Source organism: Malaclemys terrapin, chromosome 6 (assembly GCF_027887155.1).
Source record: "Malaclemys terrapin pileata isolate rMalTer1 chromosome 6, rMalTer1.hap1, whole genome shotgun sequence".
In the NCBI taxonomy this organism is placed as follows: domain Eukaryota; kingdom Metazoa; phylum Chordata; order Testudines; family Emydidae; genus Malaclemys; species Malaclemys terrapin.
The window spans coordinates 90146094-90165398 of record NC_071510.1 but is presented as its reverse complement, the minus strand read 5'-3'; the positions used below and the strand labels follow the sequence as shown (position 1 = coordinate 90165398).

At 42.8% G+C, this 19305-nt stretch overlaps 1 protein-coding gene across 1 annotated transcript in view; it reads right to left on the bottom strand.

Moving 5' to 3' along the window:
• JMY (junction mediating and regulatory protein, p53 cofactor) overlaps positions 1-19083 on the bottom strand; it is a 142293-nt gene extending 123210 nt beyond the window's left edge. Inside the window, exon 1 of the mRNA XM_054032014.1 lies at positions 17825-19083. Coding sequence (XP_053887989.1) covers positions 17825-18751 — 927 coding nt within the window. The 5' untranslated portion in view covers positions 18752-19083. The remainder of the gene's footprint in view (positions 1-17824) is intronic.
• Positions 19084-19305: the final 222 nt, after the last annotated feature.

The following is a 19305-nucleotide window of genomic DNA, read 5'->3' as shown; positions in this document are numbered from 1 at the left end:
TGCACCCACCAAAAGACATTCCATTAACCCACCCCTTCTGCCCCCCCAAAAAACAACAACAGAAGCCACGCACACACAACTAGTACAGAATAGGTTTGGCCAGAATAGTAGTCTTCAATTATATGGAATCAAGATTACTGATAAACTACTTTTGCCTTCCTCACACACATGGTCCCCTATTCTGGCCATTAACTATTGCATTTAGGAATCAAGTAGCAGGGATGGTCAAAAAAGTCTAACTATATAAACCTCACCAGACTTGGAGATGGGGATCTTGCTATCAATACCCATGTCTTTCAGGGCCAGATTAACTCTCCTGCAGGTGTGGGGCTATTAGATTTTGTGGGGCCCCAGTATACAAGTCTTTTTCCTAATTTAAAACAAAATTATCACAATTATGGCATCGAGACTATTAATGCTATACTAAACTGGACTTTTAATTAACATAAAGCTGTTCTGTAGTTACATTTCAGTCTTAAAACATGTACAATATAGTTAAGTTAATTCAGAATAGCCTACTTCTTACCTTAGAACAACTGTCAGAGACGTGCCAGCAGCCAGCCACTTCCGGAAGCGGCGTGGGGCCACAGCATGCAGGAGCCTGCTTGAGCCCTGCTGCTCCGGTGGACTTTTAGAGGTCTGGAGATCACGATCAACTGGCAGAGGCTCCAAGATTGACCAGTCAATCGTGATCGACAGGTTGGTGACAACTGAATTGTATATAATTATGGATTTATTTTTGCAGGGCCCCTCTTAGCCTGAGGCCCCAAGCTGCAGCCCCTAAAGCCCCGGCGTTAATTTGGCTGTGATGCTTTTGTAACTTCAAGGTTATTATTTTTAATTACTGTGGCACCTAGGAGCCCTAGTCAAGGACCAGGACCTCATTGTGGCAGGTGCTGTACAAATAGGGTGACCAGATATCCTAATTTTATAGGGACAGTCCCGATTTTGGGGTCTTTTTCTTATATAGGCTCCTATTACCCCCAACTCCGTCCCGATTGTTCACATTTGCTGTCTGGTCTTTTTGTATGTAGGGTGACATTTCCTGCTCCAAAGCCTACAATCTAAGTACACAACGAGATACAAGATGGAGTCAGATGGAGGAGTACAAGGAAGCAATGAGACAATACTGTTCAGCAAGACAGGCTGTAGTCTCAACACACCAGTGGCCTAACTGGTTGGACAACTGCAATGTATTCTACAGTGGGCTACATTTTAATTGATCTGGAAACTATGGTTGGTGCAGAAGGTGGCCATCCACATGATAAGTGGTAAGTCTCAGAGAGCATATGAAATGTGTGCTATGGAACCTGCACTATTTACGTAGGAATTTCCGGACAGGTTTTAAAAGGTGTTTTTTATCTACAAAACCAATAGAGCCTGACAGCAGCCTACCTCAGGATACACGGCCACCGTTGCAATCAGCAAAGGCACGGACATGAAATCGGGGATGGGACTTGCATGGTATTCTCCATAAGGGCCAGCAGACTCTAGAATACCCTTCCTTCCCTGGTCCAAAATACCTCAGGTTTGTCAGCTTTTAAGAGAATGCTGCAGGGTCCACTTTTTTCACCTGGCCTTTAAACAGCAATAGCCGTTAAGACAAGTGTGTGGCAGGGGTTAGTATTTGATTATGAGCTGCTGTTTAGTACAAAGAATGAGTTGATTAAAATAAAAAAAACAAAAATATAATTCAAATAAATTGGCAGGGTTATCAGATAGTTTGTTAGTCTAAATAAGAAAAATAAATGAAAATACTGAAAAATAGCAAAGTTTTTAATACACACACACACACGTTCATGCTTTCTCCCATGCAGCCCCATATACATGGCATAAGCTCCTTGTAAACACCTAAAGCCACTGCCCTCTCCTTCAAATCTCTCCTTTGCTGTGATGCCTACAAAAAATCTGACAACATTAAGCCTCTGGTGTGAAAGATCAATGCCTAATGTGCTGGCTAGTATCTAATTTTTGACTGATTGTGCCACACACTGTAAAAAGTATTTTTAAAATGTTTGAAAACTTAAAAAAAAAAAAAAACTGGCACTGGATTCTAACCCTTTGCCTTTAAAAAGGCATATACGTGAGTCCAGCTGTTTGTCTGTTGTATTCACCTTTTGTGGTGTCTTATACTTAAAGACTGGCAGTTTTTGAGGTAAGAATAGTGTTTTTCATTATGTGTACGTAATGGGGCTCAATCCTAGGCTCTATCACGGTACAAATAATAGCCAAATCACCGCAGATAGTATAGAAGGAAAAAATGAACTGCTGGACAAGGAGGCTACAGAAGCTGAAAGAGTAGAATATTTACTATTAAAAATACTAATGTGGTTAAGTAAACCACAAAAACTAATTTAATCTAATACATGCTTTATTGACCGTCATCACTAATTTTTCTATAGTTCTTAATATAAATCTCTGAAGAACATACATATAATTGTGTGCGCACGCACACGCCCCCAGATGGGATTCACAGTTAATTATTCTATTTAGTTAAGTTGCTAACGCTGTTCATAATTTACAGTCACTACAGCAATTTACAGGCAATGCAAAAGATGTCAGTTTAAAACTAAGCATCTTTTATAAATAAAAAAAAGTCTCAAATTTCTTCTCTGAAGGCCAGTAAGCAAATCTATGACAGCATAGTACAAATATTTTTGTTTTAAGATGGTAATTGTCTAACCTGCATAACTCACCTCATAATGCAGTGTCCCAATCTTGACTAACACTATCATACCAAACAAGGACCAATAAAAACCTGCCATTTGCTTGGTTTGGGCACATTACTCAGAAAGGTGAAGCCCTAAACAAGTTATGCAGGTCACTCAGGTAACTAGTCCTTGTTTGGGAACAGTCACATACTTTTTCTATTACTAACAGAATGAGGACACATCAGGTATTTATCTGTATTGGGATGTGTTAATACTATGTATTCTGATGAGAAAAACAGAGGGGATGGATGAGTTCATTCTATTTCAAGGTAAACAGAGTATCCAAGGTCTCCTATTCTTCCATTTGACAACTCAACAAAAATAAAGTTACTAATGAATACGTTTGTCCCCACTGATCATTGTTGGAAAAGTCACTTTGAACCAAAAAAAATAGGCAACACCTTATCCTAAGGGTTTGGCAAAGGACTCTATTCTACTCAGATCCCCATATTCAAACAGAGGAAATATGAAATGGCTACCCTAAGAAGAAAGTAGTGCGACCCAATTGTAAAAGATTTATGAAAAAGTTTCCAAACTGAAATAATTTGAGTTATCAGCAACTATTGTTATATCAAAAATAACCAATTATTAGACTACATGATCTTTGCGGTCCCTTCTAACCCTATGATTCTATGAATTAGAAATAAACCAATAAACCGTACATGATTTACATATTAACATTCAGAGAAGACAAAATTTAGAACCTATTACTATTAATAAAAGGCTAAACTTGTGCATGGAATTGTGGAACTCTCATATTACTCACAACATTTTTCCTCCCACTCAAAACAGTCAAGTCCCCTATAATTAGCAATCTGTGCAATCACTTCCGTAAAGTTCAGCTTTCTTGGTAGCAGCAATTTAAATTAGTATCAAAGGAATAAAGTGCCACAGAATAAACTTGAGAGTTTGAGGAGTTGTGAGTTTGCTTATTTGGTGTTGGGGGGGAAGGAACATTATGGAAAAATAAATCGTGGAGGTAGGTGGGGTTGATATCCACATTGAACCATAAGATAAAAGCAATTTATCATACACCTCTTATCACCTCAACTGCATCAGTCCCACTAATCTATTTCTGCCAGAACTACTGCAACATTCCAGAAGAGTATCTAGCCACCATACACCCTTACCAACTAATAAATAAATAAATAAATGCCACAATGCCATATCCACTCCATAAAGTATGGAATTTTCCCTAAATTGCACTGACCTGAGGAGTCAAATGTCAATTAGTGCTTGACCAGTGTTACACTTAAGTTCCAGTCTTGTAATGCATCATAGATAGAATGAAATACTACATCTCTTCGAAAGACTGGAAAACCTGCCTTTTCACTATTACAAGGCATTTGTTTCTAGCAGTGGTGACCAGTATGTGACTTTTTAAAGCCAAAGGGATAGAATGCAGTTTGTTTTTTAAGAAGCTCTCAAACATTTTAAAAACATTTGTTACAATGTGTGTCATAAACAGAATACTTAATGGCATAGTATGGCACAAAAGATGTTGTTGGCACTCATTTAGGATGACTTGTACCAATGACCTACAATCATCCCAAATGAATGCTAATAAAACATTTCAATTGCACTTTATCTATCTATTCCAGGCCAAAAAATTAAGAGCACACATCATCAAATCAGGGATAAAACCGTTTACAGGGATCTGCAATTATCCAAACCCCCCCCAAATTTAACCCCAGGAAATTCAGAGTTAAGACCATCAACAGTGGCTGTCAGCAGAAAGTCCCTGGAATCAGTATTGGAATCCGGTTAAATGCTCGTGTTGAGCGGAGAAGACACTTTTCAGTACCATTTTGGAAAATATGGAGACTCAGTTATGCTTTCTTGTACAGGGAGATTTTGACAAACCAGTAAAGTGCCTGAAACCACTATGGCTTATTGTTAAAGGCAACCTAGTCAGCAAGCTGCGGACGTGTGTAAGTGCTTGAGACTAAGTAAAGTTTAGCTTTCAGTGAAAGTATTCTTGTGTTGCCCTGTTTGTGCCACCCATCTATCGGTTGGACGGCCGTGTCTCCCCTGATTTATTTCCTGACACCACCTTGGACAGAGTAAAAGTTACCAAGAGCTTTGGGTTGAAAGAACCCCGGGTAACATTCTGAAATGGTAACAAACAATTCTGCCAAGATGACACTAGTACCATTTTTCAATACTCAATCAGGGGAAACCTGTTGTTAAAACACATCATCAGTCAGAGTTTTATTTTATAGCACAGATAGTGTTTGCCTGTGCCATGAACTGCAAAGAAACACTTAAGTTTCAGTAAATTTCACTGTGAAGACAACACAACAGACAAAGGAACAGCACAGGTCAAAGGAAAGCAGAACGAACAGAATGTGGGGAGAAGCAAATGTTGGTCTTCTCTATGCTAGGGTTTTGATTACAAAAAAATTTCCACCACTGCCAACACTCATGTAAGTTATCTTAGTGACAGTCCTAGTGTAGATGTGGCCACCAGTGTTTAACACCATGTCATTTAGACCTTCTCAAAGCAGGTTTAAGCAACACTGTGTTAAACACCAGCTGTCATAAGAACCTTGTCCACATCAGATCTCTTGCTACCACCAATGGCCCTGCACCAGTTGAAAAGTTTTGCTACCCAAAAATACAAGAAACACCAAACACATGACCCTACCACAGCCATCACCTATGCTGAGGAGGGAGAAGTGTAGATGAAAGTCAAGAGATGAGCATGGAGATGCTTGCAAGGACATTAAAGGGAAAAGTTAGTACTACTGTACAGCACTCAGTGGATATGCACCCATTTACACCAAGGATGAATTTAAGTTGTACTTGTTTTAATTCAATTAACCATTTAAAATATTGTCAACCATTTTCCCAGTCTACTCTCCCAAGTTTAGATCCACCTTCCTCTGACTCCAGTAGCTCTGCAAGTTTAGACAACGTACCTTAACTAGAAAAGAGCCCTACCCTTATTAATTCATACCACTTATGGCGCAGAAAAACCTATTAGGTCATCTAGTCAATCTACCTTTTACAGTCTAGTTTTAGGTAATTCAAGCAATAGTACTTCTAGTGCTATCCTTGAAGACTATCCTATCACCAACAAATCTCAGTTTCCAGAGTTCTGGGAGGGCATTCCATCAATTTACATAATGGTGGTGTAATATTTTCCATCCCACTCTTTACATGCTAACATTGTTTGCTTTTAAATAGCACTGCAAGCTGAGAAGGTTTTCATTGAGCTATACACGCTAACATCAAAATCTTTTTTCTGACTGGTACTGTGAATTTTAGTACCCTACAAAGTACACCTCTAGCCTGATATAACGCTGTCCTCAGGAGCCAAAAAATCTTACCACGTTATAGGTGAAACTGCATTATATCAAACTTGCTTTGATCCGCCGGAGCACGCAGCCCCGCCCCACCAGAGCTCTGCTTTACCGCGTTATATCCGAATTCATGTTATATGGGGTCGCGTTATATCAGGGTAGAGGTGTAGGTGAGTAGTTCAAGTGCATCGTCAAAGGTATATTGTCTTTGTTAACATTTCTCTGACAGTTTCTGTCATCTCATCTTGATGAGCCTAAATAATTCTGTGAAATCTGCAACTGTGGATTACCCTCTTTCTTAGATCACTAATACACTGAACACTGGTTCTAGTACAAAACATTTGTGCACCCAATTTTCAACATGGCAAAAGGTTAATAGTGACAGTCTAGCCCTGTTTTCCATCTCTTAAGCAGTTTTTAAATACATGGTATTCTTTCTCTTACCCCATCTATTAGGTTTCCTTAATCGCCTCTTGTAAAGGACTTTATCAAAGTGTTTTTGAAAGACCTCAGATCAGCTGGTTCTCCTTTAACCACTATATTGTTGACAATCCTAAAGAATGTCTTTTTTTTTTTAAGTTGATGCTGCCCCCTTAAGTCATTTGATGCTCTTCTCTAAAAAGAAGGAAAAAACAACATACAAACATTCAATTATTGACCTCTTGAGTATTGGAGCTGCCCAAACCTGCATAAAATGTACATACACCACAATCACAAAATTCAAAAAGAATTGATTTTCTTGCCATTTGTAGTGGCTTTGTGACACTAAAAGCTAGACAATAGAATTAGCAGGTCCCAAGACTTGAAATGCAGACTTATTTTCCACATAAATAATTGGTCTTATTATAAGAAGTTACTGGGTGTGGGGCCATATTTAAAAGGAGTTGCCTGACTTTTAAACAAAGCACTCAAGCCATTTATATAGTATACATTCTATGTTAATTTTCCCTAACAAAGGCACCCCACCTATCCTATCTATCCACAGCCTCTTTTTAGCAGATGATCTTTTTAGTATGCATGCTAAAAACTCTCTAAACAAAAATACCAAATATCCGGAGGATAATCTGGGTGGGACTGAAGAAGTTCAAAATTAACCTTTCCTCTCCCAACACTATATTCTTTAGTCATAAATGTTGTCATCTGAAAAGCAAGAGAATTCCATAAAATTATCAGTTAATTGGATCAAGCCTATACTTTTGCAGATGTTCTTCCCTAAAAGCAGCTATTTTAAACAGACTAGAATTATACCAACAATAGCGTACTAGATTAGAGAAAAGGATGTACAAAATGTGTTCTGGCAAAGACTACGTAGTGGCCTATGGAAAACTGCCAGGTCCAGCCATGTACAAGATTCTGTTTTTCAGTGGCTCCTCCATCTCTATTATAGCAATATTACAGTAATAAAAAGCTATATAACAGCTAAGCCCTGCTGGCCATTTGTAGCATACTATTGACATACTATAAAGGAAAATGGCTGTTAAAAAAAAAGGTGCAATGACTGGAAAGAACCAGCTGTCTAGTTTAGAACCTACCTATGTGGCAATATCTCAGAGATAGGAGTCTAAAGAAGACAAAACAAAAACAGGATTTTGTAAGCAACTTGGAAAGGACTGACTTTAAAGCTAAGCCCTGCAAGACATATAATAAAAGAGGGGGAAAGAAGATGTAGGAATAAGGGAAGGAAACTAAAGTAGAAAGTAGAGGGTGGGAAGCAACACAGCAGTAGGTGGAAAGAGAGAAGGAACACCAAGCAATTGAGGCCTTGTCTACACCGGCAAGTTTCTGCACAGTAAAGCAGCTTTCTGCAGTGTAACTCCCGAGGTGTACACACTGCCAAGCCACTTAGTGAGCAGAAACTGCACAGTTGCAGCGCTGTAAAAAAAAAAAAAAAAAAAAAAAAACACACACCCCGATGAGAGGTGTACAGCTTTCTGCGTCGGGGCTACAGCCTGGTCGATTGCAGCAGCCTCCGGGAAGTGTCCCACAATGCCTGTTCTCACCTCTCTGGTCATCGATTTGAACTCTATTGCCCTGCCCTCAGGTGACCAACCGTGAGCCCCACCCCTTAAATTCTTTGGGAATTTTGAAAGTCCCCTCCTGTTTGCTTGGTGACCCATGCAGTGGTCTCAGTGCATCTTTCCAGGTGACAATGCCTGCTCCACGCACCAGGTGATCCCCCGCTTGGAGCAATGCCGAGCTGCTGGACCTCATCAGCACTTGGGGAGAGGAGGCTGTCCAGTTCCAGCTGTGCTCCAGCCATATTATGATACCTATGGACAGATTTCACGGTGCATGACAGAAAGGGGCCATGACCAGGACACACTGCAGTGCAGGGTCAAAGTTAAGGAGCTGCAGAACTTCTACCACAAGGCACAGAAGGCAAACCGCCGCTCGGGTGCTGCACCCACAAGCTGTCAGTTCTACAAAGAGCTGGACGCGATACTCGGTGGTGACCCAACCTCACTGCGAAGGCCACTGCGGATACTTCGGTGGCTCGCGTGCCAGCCAAGAGTGGACCGAGTCGGGAGGAAGAAATCTTAGATAAGGATGTGGAGGGGGACCCAGAGGCAGCGGACGACTCAGAGGTCAGAGATGCATGCAGCCAGGAGCTCTTCTCTACCCTGGGGACAGGAATGATTATAAGGCCCCCCCCAAAGTGCTGGCTCTCCCCAAGAAGCACGTGCCCAGTGTACAGTATGGTCCTGGAACACGGATTTCCCCTGCCTCTGCAGTTACTCACCATTTTGGAGGTCTTGTGGCTCATGTGTGCTTGCCTGGAGACAGCCAGTTAGTGACAGGTATGTGAATAGTGTTTTAAATCACTGAATCAGTGGTCTGTGTGTTGCAAACAATACTGCTTCTGTAAAATGTTGCATTTTGGCTTCACAGATATGACCTTGGAAGCCCAGCCTCCCTCTTTGTTATTGGCGGCTGAACAGCTGTGCAGAATTAGAAAGCAACCACGAAGAACTAAAGAGGACTTTCTGCGTGATGTCATGGTGCACTCCTCAGCTGAAAAACATGAATTGAAGGAGTGGCGGGACAGCGAGAAGAGGGACCAAAAGGAGAACGCGATGCGCCAGAACGAAGCCATGGCGCGGCTCTTAAAAGCTATGGAGCGGAAAGCGGACACGTTCCAGGCGCTACTAGCACTACAAACCAAGCAGCTCCATGCCCGCCCTCCCTCCCCTGCAGCCACTTTTGCAAAACTCTTTACCATGCGCCCCCTAGACACCGCCATCACATTCAACCTCCTGGATCCAGTCTGTACCCACTGCATTCCACTCCTCCCCCCGTCACAGTCCAGCCCTACGGACTCCCAGTACCCACTGCACCCAACACCCATCCACTACAGTTTAGCCCTGTTGAAGTACAGTACTCTCTGCACTGTACTCCAAAGGACAAGGCTGCATATGATACCTGGACATACACAAATCTAACCATCCCAGGACCCCACCTCCTCCTGGGACCCTCCCTTCCCCCACAGTGCTGATGTGTTTTTTTTTTTTGTTTGTTTGTCTCTCTCCTACAGTTGTTTTTTTAGTAAAATAATTGTGTTGGTTTGAAAGCAATCTTTATTCCATTAATTGAAAGCAAACAGAGCCCTGCAAAGCAACAGGCAATTTTCTTAAACCTTCCTAGTGCATCATCTGCACCAATCACAATCACCTCCTAGCATTACAAGCACTGCACTCCCAGAGCATAGCAACAAATATTAGTGGCTTTCCACTTCAAACTGCTGCTTCGAGTCATCCCCAATCCTTATGGCCCCACGCTGTGGTCCTCTAATGGCCCTGGTCTCTGGCTGTTCAAATTCAGCCTCCAGGCACTGAGCCTCAGCAGTCCAGCCTTGAGTGAAGCTTTTACCCTTCCCTTCACAAACATTATGGAACATATAGCATGCGGCTATAAGCATAGGAATATTGTCATCGGCCAGGTCCAGATTCCCTGAGAGGTGGTAGCTAGGTCAACGGGAGAAGCTCTCCCATCAACACAGCGCTGTCCGCATCGGGGATTAGGTCAGTGTAACTACATTGCTCGGGGGGTGGATTTTTCACACCCCTGAGCAACATAGTTAGACTGATGTAAGTTTGTAGTGTAGACCTGGCCCAAGAACCCTACAATGCTTGGGAACAAGAGCAGCAAGCCAGAACTCTGATTAACCTATGGTCACAAACCTCCGCAAGTACTAGGATTTCTAAGCTTAAGTGAGAGTGCTTTATCAAAGATGTATTCATCTATTACAGATGAAGAGCATAAAACTATTAATTCTGTATATTTTTAAAGAAGCTCATTCTTGTGCTGGTTTCCCCAACACTCTACTTTGTCAGCAGAAAGCAAAATCACATTTACAATAACCCTAACCTCTGGGAAAAGATAGGGTATTACAGCTTCAAATACCAAAATTGTTTCAATTTGTTTCTGCCGACAGAACAAAAGTAAAAGGGAAGAGAAATACACCTCTACCTCGATATAGCGCTATCCTTGGGAGCCAAAAAATTTTACCGCATTATAGGTAAAACCGCGTTATATCGAACTTGATCCACCAGCGTGCGCAGCCCTGTCCCCCCGGAGCACTGCTTTACCGCATTATATCGGGTCGTGTTATATCGGGGTAGAGGTATATATAAACAAGTGAAATGAAAAGACAATAAGATGTAGGAAGCTAAGGCAAAATGGTGAACACTTTTTTTTTTTTTAAATAACAAAAGATTGCTACTTAAAAGGACAAAATAATTCTAAACGGAACTTCAGAAGTTCTACTTAAAGCCCACGAATTTTTTATAATGTTCCCTTAGGGTAAGCGCTGTATCTCCCTCAGTCAAATGTTTCCATGCCTTCAAGTTAATATCTCACTCTCAACATTAAAATGTTTTTGTTTAATTGATAACATTGTAAGTCATATGCATATAACTTGTACATAACACATTAATCTTTAAACAAAATACTCTTGATATTTCAGAAGTGCAGAGATGTTTATTTTGAAAAAGGAAAGTGTTGATGTATTTGCATTTTTAGTTTGCAAGATGGGAAAGTTACTCCATTTGTGATTTCTATTTATCTAAAGATATCATCATTCAGTATCTTCAATGAGGTGTTAAACAGCTGCAGGATGAGTCAGGTGGAAAACTAGATCTTAAGTGGTTTGACTCTGTAAGGCACTTGTAAGCTTTGACTAGTCCATGATAAACTGGAAAAAAATGCCAATAGGCTGTACACAGATAGCAACTCTAACTTAGATTAAGGCCTTGTCTACACTGCCACTTCACAGCACTGCAACTTTCTCACTCAGGGGTGTGAAAAAACACCTCCCTGAGTGCTGCAAGTTTCAGCTCTGTAAAGTGGCAGTGTAGACAGCGCACCCAGTGTAGACAGCTCTACTCCCAGCACTAGTAGCTACTCCCCTCCTGGAGGTGGTTTATTTATAGTGCTGGGAGAACTCTCTCCCAGCTCTGGTGCCGTGACTATACAGCCACAGCAGCGCTTTAACGTTGCTAGTGAAAACATGCCGTAAGTGAAAAAGACAGCTGAGTAAGGACAACTCTGGAAAAAAATCCTCTCTGACTAGGACTCCCAACTAGGTACTAATTAGTGCACATTATGATTGGTCTTGGAAAGATTAAATTATTGGTAAATATTGATTTCATCATATACATAAATCAACAATCAAAATTTACAGATGGCTAAAGAAAATTCTGCTTGAGAACTTAAGGATATTTATTTATATTTTAACAATTATAGCGTTAACTTTTTCAATCTCAATCTGTCATTAAATTATTTTATGACCCCCTTCCCACATCTGTGAAAATTTAAATGGATAAAAATAAAAAATGCCCCAAAATAAATATTGATATTATCCATCAAAATGTATATAAAATAAAAATCAAATTCTACCAAACCTAATTATGATGTAGACAATAGAATGAGGCCACTGGCTAATTCCATATAGAATACTGTGCCAAAAAAACTGGCAGATGTTAACTAAGCTACATTACTCACCTACAGTGGTTTCAAACTCATTTGTTCAAATATTCAGTGTTGAATCAAGACTGCAGAGAGACAATATTGGTTTCTAATAAAACTATCGCCAACAAGTATTTGAGGTCTGTTGTCAATCATCTACATCTGGGATTTTCAAAGTGCTCAATGCTGGCTTTAATCTAGTCTTTAACAGAAGAAAAAAAAAAACCACCACCCTATTAACTGATGACTACCACCACAGAAAGTCATACAGAACAGTGGTTCTTCAACTTGGGCCGCCGCTTGTTCAGGGAAAGTCCCTGGCGGTCCGGGCCGGTTTATTTACCTGCCGCATCCGCAGGTTCGGCCGATCGCGGCTCCCACTGGCCGCGGTTCGCCGCTCCAGGCCAATGGGGACTGCAGGAAGCAGCGCAGGCCGAGGCATGTGCTGGCCACCCTTCCTGCAGCCCCCATTGGCCTGGAGCAGCGAACCGCGGCCAGTGGGAGCCGCGATCGGCCGAACCTGCAGACGCGGCACATAAACAAATCAGCCTGGCCCGCCAGGGGCTTTCCCTGAACAAGCGGCGGCCCAAGTTTGAGAACCACTGATATAGAAGGTTCAGAATAATGAATAAAGAAGCTAAAATTTGAACCCTCTGAATTTCAAATCAAAGAGAAGTATAAAACAAAAGGTATGTTTTATTCCTCTTACAAGAAGTCTTGCAAATCTTTCAGATTTAACCATTACAGTTACTAGACAGGATTTATCTTTACCTTCTGCAGTATTCAAGCACAATGATTCTATACACAAACTATTTGATAATCCAGAATGGATATAAAAGGGGAACATTCTGCTTTAAACAGCAGGGCACTGAACTATGAGAAGAGACAGAGTGCATGGCTACATATTTAACAGATACATTTATGTCAAAGCTAAATCCAAATTGTTAGTAAGCAGTCAAATAACTATGTTTTAGTTTTTACGTTACTGGAATTATCATGCAAACACATCACTTTCTCACTATACTGCTTTCGCTGTAGAATGCTTCCTTTACCAGAAGCAAAAACATTCAAATGTGCATGAGACAGAATCCATACAAGTTGTTAACTACTACACCTCTACCTCGATATAACGCTGTCCTCGGGAGCCAAAAAAATCTTACCGCATTATAGGTGAAACCACGTTATATTGAACTTGCTTTGATCCACCGGAGTGCGCAGCCCCCCACCCCACCCACCCCCGGAGCACTGCTTTACCGCGTTATATCCGAATTTGTGTTATATCCAGTTGTGTTATATCGAGGTAGCAGTGTATTTGAATTGTTTTACACTGAAGTTGATACATTAACTCCTACATTGACAGCATCCCTTTAAAGCAACACTGTTAAATCTAATCAACTGCAAGATGTGAAATAATTCACTGCCAGTATTGTAACTTGACTTTTTGTTTGTTTCTCTCCTCTATGGCCACATAAAAGGCCAACCACATACAAAAGAAATTCACTGACTCTACAAAGAAAACAGTATGACTGACCACATGCACTATTATCAAATACAAGATGTATGCAAATGGGGGGGTGATAAAAACCTTAGTTGTTTATATCAATCGTACATAAGACTTCAGACAGAAGATTGTTTTTTAAGGTCTGCCACTTTGAATCAAAAGCAAAATTAAACCAAGAGTTGAAAAATTAAGATTTATAAAACAATCCAGTTGCTTAGTAAAATGCTCTGCCTGTGTACTAAACTGGGGAAGAGATTAAAATAAAATCTATTAGCCCCCAAACAGTGGTAAACTAGCCACAGTAGATAACAGAACTTCTGACTTTAAGCTTTCATTAAAATTGTTTCTAGACCTTAAGGTCATGAAAATAACCCAAATATAAACAGAATGTAGACAAATGAAGCAGAGTGATCTTCCTGCATCTGCTGGTAGACTACAGCAATGCCCCTTCAACTGCTTGGTAACTTTACCAAGCAGCAGCAGGATGAAATTAACAAGTTCTAGCCAGTTGCACAAATACAATTCAGAGCCTTGCTGGCAGCAGTGCAACTGTCAAGAGTGTCAGTTTCATGCTGCTGCAGTTAAGAAGAGATAGGAGCAGCAGCAGAGAAAGGCAAAGAAACTATTCACTGAAGGACCCCATAAAAGAGAAGATGCAGTAGGCATGTAGTATAAGCATCTCCCCAGATCCTCCACTTCAGAGCTGGCTAAGCAGGAGGGAGTAAAGCAAGGCTTAGGCTACGTCCTCACTACAGGGGGGGGGGGTCGATTTAAGATATGCAAATTCAGCTACACCAATAGCGTAGCTGAATTCGACGTATCCAAGCCAACTTACCCCGCTATGAGGACGGCGGCAAATCGACCTCCGCGGCTCCCCCATCGATGGCGCTTACTCCTACCTGCGCTGGTGGAGTACAAGCGTCGATTTGGGGATCGACTGTCGCATCCTGACGAGATGCGATAATTCAATCCCCGAGAAATCGATTTCTACCCGCCAATTCAGGCGGGTAGTGTAGACGTAGCCTTAGTCTACTCTAGAAGTTTGCCCGTACAGCTATACAGCAAACCCACCTAGTGTAGATGCAGCTTAGACCAGCAAAAACATTCTTACTTCTATAGTAAAATGCATTTCTTGACCAAAATAAAAACAAATTATTAAAATAATTTTAAATAGACTTGGCAGAATTTGATGTTTATATATTTTCCATGAATAATATCATTGTTCAATTTTAAGCCTTTTTTTCTGATTTTTATTTAAATGTTCACAGTTGTGGGACATTGGGGGAGGAAGTCAGACAATTATTTAATAACATGATGAGATTCAAGAAGTAAAAGCTTTATAATTTAAAACAAATTATTACATCAAAATATACAAAGGAAATATCCTTAGAACTCTAAAGTTCTCAAGCAGCATGTTTCTTATTTTGTCTCGCTGTACATTTCAAGTATTATCCAGGGAAATTATTTTTTCAGCAGTTTGTGAGAAATTGACATTTACTGACATTAACCAATAAAAATCAAATCCTTACAATGCTGATTATATCCTTCCTGTACAACTATTTTTGTCTTCCTTATTTTGGATCTTTGTTGCACAATAGTCACTGCAAGTGGAGAGAAATGCTTATGGTTTATTAAAACTTTACAGTTCAGGCAAAGAAAGATGCCTAGCACTAACAGCACCAGTTATTAACTGCTGTAAAGATCAATTAGATCTTGTAGCACTTATGAAAAGCAACAGATGGCAAAGTGTGGGACACTACAACAATAAAGACAAAGGGGGTGTTTTTTGCTCATATTGCTTCACCCCATACTCCCTTCAAATTAACAGAATTTACACTTAGGGATATTACAAGTATGTTAGAAGTAATATTATAGCATCTTAAAGTGCACAATTGCATTTATCTTACATTTTTTCATGTAACTTTTTATAAGCCTTAAAAATATGTTTTAAGATGTTAAGTACCATTTGAAATCTTTTGTACACTAACCAAAACCATCTACATTTACCAAGTTTCATAACAAACACACACCACGCCCAATGCTAAGAACACTCAAGCATTGCCCCTCAAAGTTCTAAAATATATAGCCATACAAAACTGCAGGAATCTAATATTCCTATCCAGTGATAAGTAGATTTCAAGTACAGATGGAAAAGGCAAGTTGAAAGGGAATATATGAAATGTGATCCTGCAGGTTTACATTTCAGGGGAAGAGCCAAGCCTGTCTCCAAGGCATAGGTAATTCTGAAGATAGAAGTTTTCTATTAACAAATATTGGATACCCCATCATCTGTTCCTCTTTTTTCCTTAAAATTACAAAGCCAAATGATACGAACTATTTGTTTAAAATGAAGCTATTACCAAGCAAGCTGCTTCAATAAGTAGGGAAGCAGAAACCTGAGAGCCAAAAGTGAAAGAGCAGGTCAACCAGTTGGTCTCCTTTCTTAAACATGAAGCACTTTTTAATTAAAGATGATTGATTTACACAATAGGCACTGACAGAGATACAACTGTACAGACATTAGGTATACAATTAGTTCAGTTACCATGGGGAGGAAAGATTGTACTGTGGTCAAATACACACATGCTGCCATGCCATTTTGTCTGCACCAAATTATACACATTCATCAAGAACACAAGACATTGATAGCATCCAAATCTGACTGAAGACGGCTTATTTGAAAGCTTAATTTTTTTTTCTGCCTATGATTCTGGTGGAGAAGCAGCACAGGTGGAGACTCATCAGGACTCATACTGAACCAATGCTCTATCACCAAACAAGGTTCAAGGCCTTACAAATGGCTCTCAGAGGCCACTGGTCTCATAGGCACCTCTTTTGTACTACACGGTGCCATACAAAAAGAGTGCTAGGCAAATGGCCAAGAGCCTCTAGGCTGCTTCTTATTCCTCTCTTGTGGACAAGAAAGTAAAATGAGAAGAGGAGTATTGGGCCAAATTCATCAATGACAGATCACCAATTAACACCAAGGATGAATTCGGCCCCTTTGGTAAGAATGCCACAAAATCACAATGATCAATTCTGACATGGCATTGTAATGAGGTGTCGATGCATGAAAATACTGCATTGTGGTGACAGTCATGACCCTCCAAATGAACATGTTGTGGATCTCCATGACTCCATTCACTGGGTGAAAACTGGATATACCCTGAATCCTGATTGATTATGGACCCAATACCCTAAACTGTACAGTCAGAATAGAGAACAATTCTAGCTACTTCCACATAAATAAATTCAGACCTCCACAAATCTGAGCATCAGTGCTACAAAAACCCAGATCCAGCAATTGGATCCTGTAGGATCTATCCTATTTTGGCCCTCACCAGCCAAATTCTATGACATGAATGAAGTATGGCTGCTACTATGGCACTAAAAAAGTTCAGACCCCATTGCATCCCAGCACTTGAGCTTAGCTAAAATCTAGATCTGGCATCTGGAGCTTGGCAGTTTTCTGGCCAACACTGTACAACCTAAATAAAAATTTGTGTAACAACATTGGAAAAATCTGAATCCTGACACATCTCAGCCCAATAGCACTGGAGAAACAAAATCTTGTATCTGGATCCTGCTAATTTTTAACTCCAGTCCCCCAAATTCTACTCTCTAAACAAAACAAAAATAGCAGGTCCCAGTAGACCTTAAAAAAAAAAAGTAGACCTTTTTGCAAACTGGGACAACAGTAACATAAGTAGATTCTTCTTGAGCCAGGTCTTTTTTAAATCCCAAATCCCAGAATTCTTCTAGCTAAAGAGAAATGCAACTCCAATTCTACGCAAAAATCCAGAGACTGCTCACTAGCACTGCAAAGACACATATCTGTACCCAGAGTCTTTTGGAGCCTACAATTTTTTTACCTCAAGCTCCCAAACTGGACTGTCAAATTAGACAACACACGTTGTTAATCTCACTCAAACAGAAAAATCCAGACTCCAACACTTCCTAGCGGAAGAACAATGCATAAAACATATACCTGGCACTTATGTCTAGAATGATCCAGCAAATTTTTATCCATAAACCTCTAAATTCTACTGTTTAGAACCTAGCTGCTCCTAGGACATCACAGAAGTCTGGCCCCTGACTCCACCAGCACTTGAAACAATCCAAATATGGCTCTGGATCAAGCAAGGTCTAGCCCAGTTTTTCCATCTCCAAAGTTTTACCTTTTAGCTACACCCAAAGTGGAGTTTTCCTTTTCTACACTAGTTTTCTATTTCACTTGTACAATTGTACGGGTGGTGAGGGGGGTAGCAGAGTTACAGGGAGTAGCACAGAGTGGAAAGAAGTGGAGGCTATGCAGAGGGGTCCTAGCTGTGTTGGGGCCTCACCTCCTGGATGCGTTTGCGGGCCCGCTGCAGCACCTCTTCGTAGCCCTTCTGCCGCAATTCACTCAGGCTCTCGTAGTACTCTTCGGGGTCGTCGGTCTCGGTGAAGAGCACCTGGGAGAGGATCTTCCACCCGCAGGTGTCCAAGCTATGTCCCAGATAAACCTGTAACTGGTAACACAGCGCGTCCATCTCCTGCTCGGACAGCTGCGGGGCCCCGAACAACACCGTCCACATGCCCGAGGGCTCCTCAGGGAAGACGGGCAGGCAGGGCTCTAGCTCCGAGTTCACCGAGCACAGCTGCTGATGCACGGCCCGCAAGTCCTGGAAGGAGAAGAGGCCGGCCCAGCTGCACTCCTCCCCCGAGGAGTCCGCGTCTGCGGCCGGCTCGGCACCTTGCTGGACGGGTCCCGATAGCAAGAGCAGCGGGGTCGCGGGTTCATCCTTCACCAACTCCAGCACCTCGATCTCCTCGGCCGCACCTGCTGGGCTCGGCGCCGCCGCCTCCGTGTTACGCGGAGGCCTCCGGACCGGACTGGCCTTCGTCCGCAGCGGACTCTTCAGTATCGCCTCTGCCCCGGCCGCGGCGCCCTTCTCGGTGCTCCGGAGCAGCGAGTCCGCGCGGGGATGCGAGGAGCTCCTGGCCGGGCTGGAGTCCGTCCCGCAGGCCGGGGTCCGGCGGGTCGCGGGGGCGCCAGCCTGGGCAAGGGCCCTGTGCTCCTGCCCCCCGGGGCTGCCCCGGCGCAACTCCCGCGACCCGCTGCGCTGCCGCTGAGCCGTCCGGTTGTGGCAGGTGATGGCGAACTTGCCCTCGATCTCGTTCCAGGCCACGATGAACGCGAACTTGTGCTTCTCTCGCTCGAGGAAGGCGTGGGGCCTCACCGCCACCCAGTCCGCCTCCAGCGTCTCCTCCAGCGCGAAGGCGGACATAGTGCCCCGCTACGCGCCCGCGCTAGGCATCCGCATCCGCCGCCAGCTCACTGCCCGCTTTCAGCCATCTTGGGGGAGAAGGATGCGCCGGGGGGAAACGGCCGCTCGCGAGCTCGGCCTCCTGGTGCCGCTCGTCGCCCAGCGCGCGCGACGCGGGCTGCGCCGGCCCCGCCTCCCGCCGCGGTATCGTCCTGCACCGGGCGGGCGGGCGCCGCCACAGACAATACAGCTCCCAGTACAGGTACTTCGCACGATCACGTGGGCCAGAAGCAGGCTCTGTTTACAAGCGACGCGGCCGCTGCGGCATCTCACCCCGCCCTAGGGTCCTGTCCCGCCCCCAAGCCACTTGCTGTCCCCGCCCCTCCGCCGGCTCCTCTCCTGTGAACGGCGGGGGGCGCAGGCGGCCGGCGCTCCTCCCCTGCCCCACGCCGCCAGACAGAGCTCCCCCCTCCTCCACGGGGGTGCTCCTCCCGTTCCCCTTCCTCACGCTGTCACCCGTCCGTAGCCTACGTCAGGCTCAGCTGAGGGGCGCGAGGAGCCGCACGTGCGGCGTT